General features: G+C 38.2%; 1 protein-coding gene across 5 annotated transcripts in view; it reads right to left on the bottom strand.

Annotated features, from left to right (window-relative positions):
• LOC108402257 (charged multivesicular body protein 3) overlaps positions 1–13,968 on the bottom strand; it is an 88,638-nt gene extending 74,670 nt beyond the window's left edge. Inside the window, exons 1-4 of one of the 5 annotated variants that reach the window (XM_037011983.2) lie at positions 13,363–13,960; positions 12,770–12,936; positions 10,438–10,577; positions 2,931–3,046 (exon numbers count right to left, since the gene is read on the bottom strand). In XM_037011983.2, coding sequence (XP_036867878.1) covers positions 2,931–3,046; positions 10,438–10,569 — 248 coding nt within the window. In that variant the 5' untranslated portion in view covers positions 10,570–10,577; positions 12,770–12,936; positions 13,363–13,960. Of the gene's footprint in view, positions 1–2,930; positions 3,047–4,622; positions 9,027–10,437; positions 10,578–12,769 lie in introns of those variants that run through there. The other 4 variants (XR_001854395.3, XM_037011982.2, XM_073241414.1 and 1 more) reach the window with 4 other exon arrangements.
• Positions 13,969–14,376: the final 408 nt, after the last annotated feature.

Genomic DNA, 14,376 nt, shown 5'->3' with positions numbered 1-14,376 from the left:
CTACCTTATATCAATATAAAAACCCCTATCAACTCAAAAAAAATTTTAAAGGTCTATATAAATTCAGTGATGATACCATAAAAATATCCTCTAGTTATTAAAGTAAACTTATGAAGATCTCAAAGAATTTGAAAAAAAAAATGACAGAAAACCTGGCCAGCAAGTTTTGGCATTCCAGTTTCTGGTGTGGAAGGCTGTATTTAAAAAGAAACCTTGGTATTTTTGTTTGGTAATGTTTCTTCAGACCAGGTCATTGGCATCCTGGCCGGCTCTCCCATCTCCCTCATCCTTTCCTTCCCTGTTTATTCCATGGGCCCCCATTGCTGATACTCTCACTATAATCCCTCCTGGCCCATTTGCTACTCAGCTCCTGCAATGCCAATCTTCTCCATCTGCTCTTTACTGCCCCCATTTCTCCAACCACCAGAACATACACACTCCATCTCACTTTCCACTTTCTCCAAAGAAAACAGAGAATAGACCTGACAGGAAAAGCCCTCTTAGCTAGATCCCTTGGTTAGGGAATGACAGGAATTAGGGCCAGGCAAATCAGGTATTCTGGGAAAGGAATTTAAAAATGCTCCCATAGACAAAGTCAGACACCACCCAGAGATGGTGGTCCTGAATATCCTTAGGGGAGTTAACCAGGTCAGGAAAGTCCTGCTGTACAATGGAACCCGGGCATTGGAGGAGGCTGCTCTGGAGGCCACCCCAGAGAAGGAACTGCAGTAAAGAAACCACCACAATGATGGAGTAGAGAGTTCTGGTGTCTCTAAAAGTCTGAGATCAAGATGAAGACTCAATTATTGAACATATGATTAAAACACTTGCCAATAAACACTATTCCCTGCCCAGTTACACTCTGCATGGACATGCTGGACATGCTTTTCTCTATCTCCCTCTTTTATTTTTTATCTCCATAATTTTCAAAAGAAGAAAAAAATGACCCTGACTAAGCACAGCTTCTATGACAACATCAACAGTTTTTACTCTGGGTGGAAGACTTTCCAAGTGAAAGGAAGCATGAACATGAAGATACTGTAACTGATACACACAACTGTGCACCAAAATCTATATCTTTATGATGAAGCTGAGGAAAATGAAAAGTGCTTTTTTAGTAACAAAATATAGCTACAACCAACAAAAAAGCAAAATTTGCTTAAAAATACCCCTTCCATCATAAATAAGAGGGATTTGAAGATGAAGGACTTTGAGGACTGTATGAAGGTAGCTTATATAATATCTCTTCACTATTCTTCAGCTAGTATAGAATCAGAAAGAGTTTTTCAAAGGAAGAGCAGGAAAAATTGGCACTAAAATCCACCAGACTCAATTATGACACCTCTGATATATTTTGCTTTATGAGACTATACCAAAAAAACTGAATACTATTTCCTTCAGTTTTTCATGCTTAATTATCTTCATTTTATGTTATGCACTTAGTTTTTAAACTCCTTATTGTTACCTAACAACTTACATTAGACTATGTGTTTAACCTTTATGTTTTTGTAAATTTTTATTCTATTTGATATTTTCTAATATATTTATATCACTGTTGAAATGTATTATTTAGTTCATTAATCAAAAAACTAATTCTGAATATCAGTAAAATATCACTGTAGATAATATGAATACTGACTCTTGGCATTATCTGAAAAGAGTATCAAAATACCCACGCTATCATTTATTCTGGAATTGCAGTTATGGAGCTTGGGGTCGGGGGCTAGGGAGATTTTCACTAAGACTCTATTTGGGAATGTTGGAATCAGACTAAATGCAGTTGTCTTTGGTAAATGAAGGATAGAAATAAGAATAATTTCCTTTTCATAAGAACATTGACACTTAGGCTATCTTGGATATTTCAACAAAAGGCACTGGAATTGATAAAGATTTTATGGTGAAGATGCAAATGGGAGCTTTGTGGGTAGATGAGAAGAGGACACAAGAACTAACTTTCTTATCCCCAATTCTTAGGGGGTCCTCCTACCATAAACCTCACTCTATATTACACATGGACAAAACAGGAGAACTGAAGCAAATGTGGGCCTAAAAGAGAAGGGTAAGAAAATCTGAGGCATAGTAGTAGCATAAGAGGGCTTCCTACAGTTAATGGGTTTTCCATGGTGGCCACATAAGCCAGGCATATCTACCTTCGTGCTAGAAACTGTCATGGGGCTTTCTACATACATATATTATGCCCCCTCCTTAGCACTATACAGAACATGCTATGTGGGTAATTAAATGAATGAATTAATGTGAGTTATAACTTGGTAGCACTTGATACTGAAATAGGAAAGATTCTGAAGAAGAAATAATGGAATATGAACCAAGAAGTAATGTGACAGACTAAATACCGGAGATGATGACAAAAGAAAAACGAAAATGCCTGCAAGGATTCTCATCTGAGAAAAGGCAAAAAAAAAAAAAAAAAATCCAAAAACACACGAAACCAACTGAATAATAAAAAACAGAAAAAGGAAAGGTAGAAAGGGCACATGTTTCATTAAAGGAAAAAGGATAAACCTGAATTTAGATCCGAGGTTTAGGGAAAAGGACGTACCTAGGAATAGTTGTGGGGTAGATGGAAATGACTGCCAAATGCAAACTGAAGGTCCGAATTAGAGAAAGAAGATTTAGATTAGTACCTAAAGCCATAAATGTGCTGTAGTCTCTTTGAGAAGAAAATTGAAACAAAAAGGACTGAAGACATACTCTTTTAAGAGTCATCCCCACTAGAAAGAATATTGAAGAATAAGAGAAAGATCTCAGAAGATAAATAACTGCCAGTTTATCAAAAATAATTACTTATATAACAGTGTGCTACACATCACATTTAGGGTTCAGTTCAAACAGGCTTCTAATCATTATCTTTATTAAATAAGAAAATTCTGGCTAGAACCCAAATTCTAAGAGTTGCCTAATCAACTTACCTGGGGTCACTGGAACAGTTAAAAGTGCCTGTACGTATTCCAAATCTTGACACCTTCTTCACCATTTTCTCCCAGTGGATTTTACCCACCAATGGACTTCTGTCATTTGCTATGACCTATTCCCCCCAAAAGAAAAACAGAAACTTTAATTACCTAAAGTGAAGTCAAACCAACCATTTATATCTACAAATATAACTTGACTTTTTGGGAAAAGATACTCTGTTTCCAGGTCCTATTTACTGTATCATATTATATTGCAGTTCTTGTAGAAGGAGCAACTGTCCAACTGGCAAAGACTTAAAGCACTGAATACAGCGCACTAAACTCCCACACTTAAAAAGCTAGCCACATTCTGCACCATGTAGCCCATTCTCTAGAATTGTTATGCTGGAAGAAAAAGGCCCTTCGAGTCATTTCTCTACTCTGAAAATCATAAGCAGTAACCCAAATAAAGCTTACAAAAAATGATCACATGTGGGTTCAACAAATTTCAATCTAATGTTTTTTCAAGTATAATTATGGAGCCAAGAGTCAACACACGTTTTCTATTAAACTATGCACTGACTAAATCAATACTATGGCTTTTTTCTTAAGATTCTAGACCCTAATGAGTGGGTCTAACGTACAAAAAGAATTACCATTAAAATATTCTACATTCTTGAACTTCTACTTCAAATGTTCAAATAGCTTTCAAACATAATTAGGATTGAGAGAAAAATATATTTTTAAAAAGAATATATTATTTTTAATATATTAATATATATAAAGGAAAAGATCTGTAAATTAACCTTCAAAATATATAATGACTTCTTTCTCAGTCTTTCTAATTGTTAGTACCTTTTGCCTTTATTTCCTCATCTTCCTGATTTGAATGAAGGCAGAATATCAATGAGATAACAGTAAAAAACAAATAAATTAAGAAAAACACAAAAAAGTAAATGGCAACATAAAGGCCAAAATGTCTAAAATCTTCATGAAACCATCTGTTTGATATATTTTAAGCCCAGGGTATGTAGGCCAAGTTTATTTTCATGAATGCCTGATTACTGATACTATTTAATTCAAAATTACAACACAATACTCTGGGCGCCGCTAATCTTTCTGGGAGGAAGGACCATTTTTATATTCACAAAGCCTCCAGGAATTGAAATCCCAGGTGGTTATGTGAAATGAGTGCCAAGAGTCAACTTCTTGGGAGTGGCAAGAGATGGTGAAACTACTTCATCTGTGGCCTCTCTGCTGGGAAGTCTAAGATATTTCAAGGGCAGCAGGAGAACAGAGTAGCACATGGTGGTGACAAGTGACTTGAAGTTTATTTTATGTGCCAACAGATCACTGCCCAGTAACCGCTACTGTATACCACTGAGACTACTGTCCTCATACATGCCTACATAACATTTTGTAACATAGTGTTGATGCTGAATAAATATACACACAATTTAGGGCATTAAACAAATGGCTTTGATAGTACTTTTTAGTGAAAATAAATGGCCTTATTGAGGGAGACCCAAGTTATTATTCAAATGCTGAGATCTAACCACGAAGAGGGCAATCTGAGGACAAGTAGGTGAAAGCTCTTTCTGAGGTTCAGACCAATTATGTTACCCAGTAAGTCCTTAGTTGTTGCATTTTTCCATAGTCCAAAAGTGCTGTATAAATTTTACCTGAAGAAAAAGGAAGATCAAGGAAAGCAGGCACTTCATTTTTCTCCCTACCACTCAAGAATCAATATGGTAGTTCTTTCCATCAAGTAATGAAAAAACTTTGAACTTATTTTTCAGATTACTCAGAAGAATTAATAAGTCTCTGTGCAATCATATCTCCATGCTCCCTGCCCTTTGCACTCTTTGTTTTTTTTTTTAAAGACCTCCCCTTTTCATTCCCATCTCCTGATCAAGGTTACAAATAACCTAAATCTGTCAAGTCTGTGTTTACAATCACATTGCATAGAGGGGTTAATCAAGAGGTTGCTTTAAATTGTAAAGTATGGCCCTAAGTCTAGGGGCATCTTGCAGCGAAAGTCTTACTCACTGCACAGGTATCTTTCAGCCTTATAAGAGCTCCAATGCTAGGAAAGGAAGCAGGAAGGAGGAGGAGCTGTATCCAGGCCCCCCTGGTTACAGCTCTGACAACAGAAGTGCGTGAAAAGAGGTGGGGACATCCCTGAGGCAAGTACAGGACAATGCTTAACCCCAGGGCCGTATTTATTCAGCAAGCTGCTCCAACACCTGTTTTTGAAGAGTTTAATGATCCCTGACTGAGAGACACACAAAAATGAAAAATCCCCTAAGCACTGCATGAGAGCATTTTATTTGACTCTCAAGTTATATTTATGCAATTAGAAATTGCTTTGTCCAATATCCTATACAGTAATTTTTCAACTGAAGGTTTAGCTGTGATTAAATTTGGGGGAAGCTGAATTAAACAACCACTAAAAATGTTAATATTTTCAGAAAACAACTCAACTGGTTGAGTCACATGGCACAAAAGAATAAGCCTATCACTACTGTGTCACACCAGCAGTCACACTCTTGTTCCCAACTTATAGCTCATATCCAAAAGTATACACAATGATTCTAAGTGGTATTCACAGTCCTGGTCTTATTAAAAGAAAAGACATACTTGGCAGTTAAGGAAGGATGCTGCATTCTCTGTGGGAGTATTTTCAGACACTAGAAAAAAGCTAGATGGAAGTACATACAGCCTGAGTTCCAAGTCTGGAACAGACTTCTGCAGCTAATAGTGCCCAATTTATTTGCATTCTCATGAAGTATGCTGAACTAAACTGTTCTAGCGTTTTACAGTTTAGTAACTTGTTCTTCTATTTCTGACTATACAGGGTCTCTAAAGGCTCCAAGGTTTTTATTTGTTATAATAAAAGTCCCTTCCCCAGCAACCTGTCATCTGGACTGTTTTCTGGACAAACAGCATAAAAGACTTGGCTATGCAACTGCACATTAATGTTCCAATTAAGTGTATTTAAAATCACACTTCTTCCAGAAAAAAAACTACTGTAATTTTCCTAGATTCCATTTCATTGTCTAATAGAGTTCTTTAGGATCTCTCAAGATGCTAGTACCATCATGGACCATCTAACTCAGATGGGAAAGATAATTATGTACTAAGATTTTTATTGGTCCACACATTTTAGTAAACCAAATCTGTTTTTATGGCAATAGACTATGTTATTCATTGTTACGCCCTTAGTGCTTACCACAAGGTTCACATGGCACACATTAGATTTCAATAACTATTTGTCAGATGGTTGGATGAAGGAGTGAAACCGGTGGTTTGCTGGTAAATGTTTAACAACTAGCTCTTCAGCAAAATAAAGAAGCTCTGATTTCTATCATTTGCTTATTACTTCCTTGATGTAAGTACTCTCACATGGCCTATTTCAAGTTAGCAATGTGACATATCAAAACATGGAGCTGGAAGAGAATGTTAACAGTTGCCCTTCATGAAGCAGTACAGACTGGCTCCAGTATACCACTGCATGGAACTGAGTTGGACAGTGTGTAAAGCTAAGTGCCCAAATTTTCTGATGTCCAGTTAAACGTACAAAGAAAAACTGTTCTCTGTGGGGAGTATTTTCAGACACTAGAAAAAAGCTAGATGGAAGTACATACAACCTGAGTTCCAAGTCTGGAACAGACTTCCTGCGTCTATACAGTGCCTAACTTATTTGTATTCTCAGGAAGTATGCTGAACTAAACTATTTTAGCTTTTTACAGTTTAGTAACTTATTCTTCTATTTCTGACTATACAGAGTCTCTAAAGGCTCCAAGATTTTTATTTCTGTTATATTATTGCCTACTCCCTTCCACATGAATTATAGGTGTTCCCCTAGTATAAGAAAAAAAACACACACCTTTGCCTACTTTTTAGAGGTGGGTTTTACTACTAATCAGAACATCTGGCATATCCTCTTTAATATTGTTAATCCCCATGCAACATCTAGACTGGATTAAATAATACAACTCCATAGAACAGGAGTACTGTGCTCTGATATTTTCTGCATCTCTCATTATTTCATTAAAACAGGGAGTTTTTACTTTCAAGATCATAGATCAACCTAAATACATATATGCAAATCTTATAAAATCATTAAGAGTGAGGATGGCTGGTAGCAGAAACAGAACTCATTGGCATGTAATCATTTCTTTGTATTTCACTAGCTTTATGAGTAAACATAAAGTTTTCACCTATACGAAATAAAGGATACAGTGGCTTGACATGTGATTTGCCTTTAGAATAGTGTCAAGAAAGGAATAAATAGGTTAGAATTCCCCTGAACAAAACTATTGTTCAGGAGCAAGGATGAACAAATTTTAGAATAGTTACTAACTCTTTTCAGCCAAGCAGGAAATACATTAACATACTATTTCAGAAATATTGACCCAAAGCTTTACTTTTAATCATATGATGCTTTTCACTGCTATTCAATTCGAGAGATGTTAAATTCCTTTCGATGGAACAAAGCCAGTAGGGAACATATATCACTGTCCTTTGAACTTCTTTGAACACAAGTCAAAACAGAGAAATAGAAATGTTAAGGTAAGGATAGATCCATCAAGCCCATGAGGTGTGCTAACTTTGCCACTTTCAGAAGCCTATTCACTGTTCATCTGCTTCCCTAAGCACCTTTTGAAAGAAAAGTAACTGTCTTCTATTTGTGATGCTAAGAAATTGGGTGGCAGCAATATCAAAGAACCCACAACACCAGCAAATGAAAAGCTAATCAAAGATATGAACTTAGGTTAGAAACAAAGCAGGCAACCCTTAGAACATTAGAGAGAACTATTAGGAAAAAGAGGACTTGATTCTGCCATAGATCACATAGTGTATAATAGTGAGATGTCTCCTGTGTGTTGCTGCCTTGAAAACTTGGTTCTTTCTAACTCATGTTACACAGAAAAGCTTGCCATGAGAAGAAGTATCCTAATACTCTACCATAAGGCCAACTCATGTGCATTAGCACATCTTGAAACAATTTAGAGAAAGATAAGACTGTTAAGATGTATTATTCAAAAGCTAAACTCATGAATTGCAGAGAAGATAGAAATCATAAGGAATATTGGATGAATTAAACAAATTATAGGAATTCATTTTTCCTTTTGTGGTTATCATTCCATAAGAAGTGTCACCAAAAAAGAATCCACCCAGATTATCAATCCATTCCAGAAAAATAATGAACTGACCAAGTGACAGAATAGCTAAGTCATATACCCATTTATTAAACTCACTTTTTCCATAAATAAGTCAATTCAAACATCTTTTCAGCAATGTGATATATGAATTCTAAAGAGCTAATTATCAGTTACATGTGACCTAGTGACATTTTTTCTCAATATATATAAAAGGAAACTATAATTCACCTGAGTAAGGAAATGAATTTTGAAAACTGGAAGAGATAAAAAATAATTTTAAAGAGAAAATTATTCAGTGATTAGAAAAATAATCACTTTTTCTAGTGGTTAGAGAAAAGTAATTTTTAGTGATGAGAATTTAGAATGCTAACATTCACTATAATTCATTATTTGTTCATTTCATTCAAGTGTCACCTGTTCAGAGAACTCCTTGCCATTGTTTCCTTACCCTGTTTATTTTTCTTAGCACATTCCACTAACTAATGTTACATCAAACATTTATTTATTTAGTGCCTACCCCTCCCCACTGGAATACGAGCTGCCTGAGAGAAGAGGACGGAAGACTCATGTATGTTCCTGGCATTAACTCCAAGGGCTGGCATACACATATCTGCTGAATAAACTGAATTTTGTCACATATTAAGGTTTAATACATGGTTAACTTTAATACAGCATCAAAAAATAGCTCATTTATAAACCAAGAATATATTCCTAATGAGTGAACCAGAATGTGTTTATAATATATAGGCAGCACCCTCTATACCAAAAGAATTTCCAGGTGCTCAGCATCTTTACCATTCACTTTGTGGGATCATTCATGTGTGAACAAACATTTAGACACAGAACACAGGATGGTGGCATTGGCTATTCAACTCCATCTCAGTAATAAAATGAAAATTATCAAAACCAGTAACTCTTCCTTGATCAGACTATCAGCAACAAGTATCTGGGAAAAGAAACAGGTAACAATTTAAATTATAAATTAAGGCTTTAAAGGTGTCACAGTTAATTTTTCAATACCAATTAATCAACACAGACATAAACTAGAATTTGATGGATAATGTGTAGACTGTACCCATATCCTCCCAGGTTCTCCCTTTGCTCAACTTAAAAAATTATTGAATTAGATTCTATCTGCAGGTAAAAGATCAAACACAATAGAAAGATTACAAATAAAGGAAAGGTCATGGATATCCAGTACAATCACTGAAGAATTCCCAAACCTCAACTCTTTAGCCCAGTGGACTACAATATTATTCCATCCTTTTTTGATGTACATGCACTTATTTGAGGTCTTGTGCAGTAGAAAATCTATCCATCCACAACATACTGCAAATCAATGACAGGACCAGATCTGCGACTAAGGTCTCTGATTCATAGCTTTTTCTACCATATTTTGAAGGCACTGTTCTCCAAAAGAAATACAGAGAAGCCAGCTATTTTGATTTTTGTGCCCTCGATCAAACTTTGCTAACCCCAGTGTGAAATAACAAGAGTACTGGATAAGAAAGCAGGGACCTAGGATTTGATCCTGGTTCAATAATCGTAACTCATGCTGCTAAGTTACTTGATTTGTTATTTTAAGTGAACTTATTTTTAAAAATTTAAATAACTTTAGCCTTGCCTAGGCAGTATTTATGAAATTACATGTCCAGTATAATACTGATTTTGTAATTCACATTAAAATATGTAAATGGTAATGTATGCCCACTCACTATGAGTGGTACATAAACCACACTTTGGGAAGCATAAAAGATTACTTTTAAGGCCTTTCATAGCCCTAAAGTTCTAATATGTTCATTAAATCTCACAGTTGTGATATCATTAACAGCTAGGGTCTAAAATTATGATTTCATCAATTTAATAAACAAAGTAATGAGTACCCAATATCACTCACGTCAATAGTTTTTCCTCTTTAGTCAAAAAACTTGGCTATTTCTTTAATAGAAGGATACTTTTACTTTAGGGTTCTTCCCTTATATTATTCCTTCCAAAAATTAGTTGGATCACTGAATTAAAAATGGAGTTAACAAAAACAGAGAAATAGCACGAATCACTAAATAAGGGTAATATATATGTTTCTTTAATGAAGATCCAACAACTAAAATAAATTTGCTTCTGCTGATTCTGAACAAAAAGGTCAACCGTCTTTCCTGACACTTCCCCCCACACCCCTACTCTTCAACTTTCATTTTCCTTGACTTGCAATACCTCTTGGAAGAGGACACCGGAACTTCCCTATGAGAACATAGGGAACGTGAGTTGAGTCGAAGAAACACAACACAGGCTGAAGTGTCACCAGCTGGTGAATACCATTTTGGTAAAAATCATTTCACTTCTATCACTGTTTCTGATACCTGAACCAGCCAGATGCCATCTTTTGTGTCTTCTACAAGTTCATAGAAGTGCATTTCACCACTGAAATTGGTACTAGAAACTGATTCAGATGCTTCCTCTTCCTTGAGTGCAGAATAGAGCTCACCTTCCATCAAGTCACCTAAAAAAAGAAAAAAATAACAGTTAAAAAGTTTAAATCCCCCATCCCCAACTTCAAAGATGAATTCCATTTTACCCTGTTAGGTATCATGTTATTGTACTTCTGCTGTACTCTATAAAATAGAGCCTTAATACACTCATTTAAGACTCATATATTCAGTAAGTATGTAATATGAACCTACTATGTCAGGCAAAAATGGATAGAGCAGACAAAAATCCATCTTTTCATGGAGCTTATATTCTAGTGGAGTCATCACATAATTTAGTAGGAAATTACTGAATTTCCTGCTAAGTTCAAAAAGCCATCACAATATTTAGTTTTGTAACGTGTCTAGAGTTCAAATAATTTTTAAACAGTATGCTTTATATACTTCTGACTTACAAGATTTAGAAATGGGTTTACAGAATTTGCCATCACCACCTGCTTTAAAATAGCAACAAGGTTTATAAGACTTGGAGGTTAGGCACAACAGATTACCTATAAGAAGAAACTGTGTATTCATATACAGAATTAGAGTATAAATTTAGAGCTTGTATCATCAAATAAAAACTAAAGGAAAACACTAACATCAAATTATTTTTAATTTTTGCCTTAAATGTTAAATGATGAGAAAACAACACCATCATGATGACAGCAAAACCATTCACAACGAATATTTAAATTTTAACGTTAAATTGCTATACCAAGACTTCTGTGCTCTAAGTGTGTGATCTGAGTCATATTTCTGTGGGCTGTGTGTATTCTTTAAATGTTATGTACACTCAAAGTCACAAGCATTTTTAGGCCCAAAGGAAGGCAACACTAAAACAAAAGTCAAAAGAAAAAAGAATGTGTTATCAAATTATTTTACCATGAAAACTGATTTGACTTTAGCAATTAAAACACTCTGCATTTTTAAACCTACAAAATTTACTTTAATTTTAGAGATCTACTTTATTCCATTTCCCTCCACCCTATGGAAGAAATGAATCACTATAAGCCACCCAGTAAACAAGAGGCGAGAATAATACATAATCTTGTTTTTTTTCTAAAGGAAACGTAATACTTTTACAAAGACGATTCTCTCCTCCAGAGGATATGAGCAGTAGATGTAAGTTTGATAGTCAGTAACCTGCAAATATGTGAGCACTAAACTCGAAGGGAGTTAATATTCTTTCTATCACACGACATGGCTACAGGGTACTAAATAAGGAAAATATTTGTCTTGTAAAAGACAGAGCTGACAGGTATACTTAAAACAACAAAAGATAGCCATCAGTTTCAACTGCTTCCTACAGCAACCCAGAATGCCCTTCTCAAATTACAGTACGTTCCCCTTCCAGGAAGTGTATCTGAACAAAGATTTACTTTGGCCATTTAAAAAAATGAACCATATTTCTCACCCAATCCTACCCCCAAATCAACAATTATTGAAAATGCATTCTTTAAGACGTTAAATATTTTCTTAGCACTGTTGCAATTTTATTTCTCAATCCATTTAAAACACATGCAGCAGTGTGACACAGAAGCAAGTTTACGTCCAAGATACAATTTTTTTAAAATCCTGACAGATACAAACGCTTTCAAAACAAAACAAGGTAGTCACAAAAAACATTCACCTTATTCTCACCACATCTGAAGTATAAAAAGCTAATATTGTACAGTGTATACTTTATATGTAAACTCATCATTTAAAATTTAAATCTTAGGCGTAAATACAAATACCTCTTTGATATTAAGTATTCCAGTAATATTTTCCTCTGGGTAACTTGCTATTATTACTATCCTGTCAAATACTGCTATCTACAGACAATGTCTGGGGGATTTTCTTTTCTTGTATACTAATGAATTTCAACTGACAATACTTTACAGTTTGTAACTGGTTGACATGCCCTAATTTTGAGAAAATCACTTAACTTAGTAAACAATTTTAAGAAGCTGCACTTTATTTTAAAATAACCTTAAAAAGACATAGCAACAAATAAGTAAAATAAAATAAAATAAAAATAGACATAACACATCCTACAAATAAATTCCAGCCCCCTTTCTCAACACTAGGCTTCACATTTTTCTAGAAACCTTGGGTACCCCTCGGAGTAGTCTGCCTAATCCGTCCAGGTAACGCCTCATTCTGGGGGACCACCAAGTAGAAGGAAATACTGGTCGTCCCCTCCCCGCGTTGGGAGGTGATCCCAGGGGAGCCCAATACTAACCCGACTTTTCCACCAGCTCCCGGACATCCTTCTTCTCGGGCAGCCCAGAATATCCCAGCCCCCGGCACTCCAGAATGGTCTTCAGCTTCTTGAAGCTCAGGGCCACCGGATCCACCAGCTGGGTGGCAAAGATGCCAGTTTCATACCACACAATGGCCTCAAAAAACCTGGCCAGGACGAAGAGGACCAGAAAATAGAGAAGCAAGAAAAAAAGCTTCAGCCACATCTTCCCCTGCGTCTTCTCTCTTTCCAGAGCTCAGAATACGAAAAAGAGGAGGGCAGGGGGAGCGTGTATTTACGCCAGCCTGGGCGAGGGCACTAGCTCGGCGTGTGGTCCGGCCCTGGCCGCCGTCACTGCCCAGCCCGGAGGAGGCAGGTGGATTGGGTATTCGTGCGGGGGTGCGGGGAAGACCAGGGGGGGCAGGGGCGGGGAGCCTCGTAGCCCCCCTGCGGGGCCTTCCACTCAAGGAGAGAAAAATAAAGGGAAAAACTAAAAAAAATCCATCAGTTAAAAACCCAAATAAGAGAGGTGCAAGGAGAGCCCGCCGGGAAGAACAAAACGAGGGACGTTTCCTCCGGCGGGGAGCACTGACCGAAGTGGCGGGGTCGGCCTTCCAGCACCGTAATCTCAACGGGGAGAAGGGAGGCCAAAAAAATAATTCAGGTTCACGGAGGAAGATGGGTCCGGGCCGCAGGGGCGGCGCTCCCGGGAAGCAATTGGGGATGGCCGGGCCGCGGCCGGGCTCCCGCGGCGGCCGGTCAGGAGGGCGCGGCGCTTGGCCCCGCCAGGCCCGGGGCCCAGAGCGGGAAGGAGCGGCCGACGCAGAGCCGTTCCCGGAGTCCAGGCCCCAGGCCCCGCCGGCCGCCCAGGCTTCGCGAGAAGCGCGGCGGGCACGGCGGTGGTAGCTCCAGGTTCGCTCGGGCCCGCGGGCGGCGCCTTTCAGGCGGGCAGGCACCGCGGCCCGGTGCGGGAAGGGGCGTCGCGGTCTGTGCAGAAGGAAATAGGGCGTGCTGGGCTACTGTCCGGAGGAAAAAAGCAAGAACAGGCCTGAGACCGCTTCCCAGGCGTTATCGCGTTGCCTCCTGGCCACAGCGCGGCCACCCCGCTAGGATGAACACCCCCGCCACCTCCCTAGGCTGTGTCCGTCGCCTCCGGAGCAGAAGACCAGCTGCGGCCGCTGCCAGAGCCGAGACATAACAACTGACGTCGGCGGCGGGGCGGGGCCTCTGGAGGGGCGGGGCGGGGCGACGAGGAGAGCGCCCGCCGGGAGGGCGGTGGGGAAGTGTGGGTGCTCCGGGGGCGCGGCCAAGCCGGGCCGGAGGAAAGCCGCATCCTTGACGCGGCTTGCCAACAGCTCCCAAAGTTTCCTCTCCAATGTCTCCTCCTCTGTCCTTTTTGCCCTGCAGATGTTTAGTAATTGATTTTGTCTGAGGATTGAACTTTTGATTGTGTCTCTTTGTGTATTTTTTGTATATTTACTTTGTATAAAAATAGGGCAGTTAATTAACCTCTTTAAATCGATAAAAATAGGAGAGTCTCTGTGCTAGGTCCTGGTGAATAGGTAAACTTAGATCACGTTTGGCTTGAGGTGATAGATGGTGAAACC

This window comes from Manis javanica, chromosome 1, assembly GCF_040802235.1.
Source record: "Manis javanica isolate MJ-LG chromosome 1, MJ_LKY, whole genome shotgun sequence".
Taxonomy (NCBI): Eukaryota; Metazoa; Chordata; class Mammalia; order Pholidota; family Manidae; genus Manis; species Manis javanica.
Note: the sequence above shows the minus strand (reverse complement) of the source record. Positions and strands in the feature narration are given on the sequence as shown.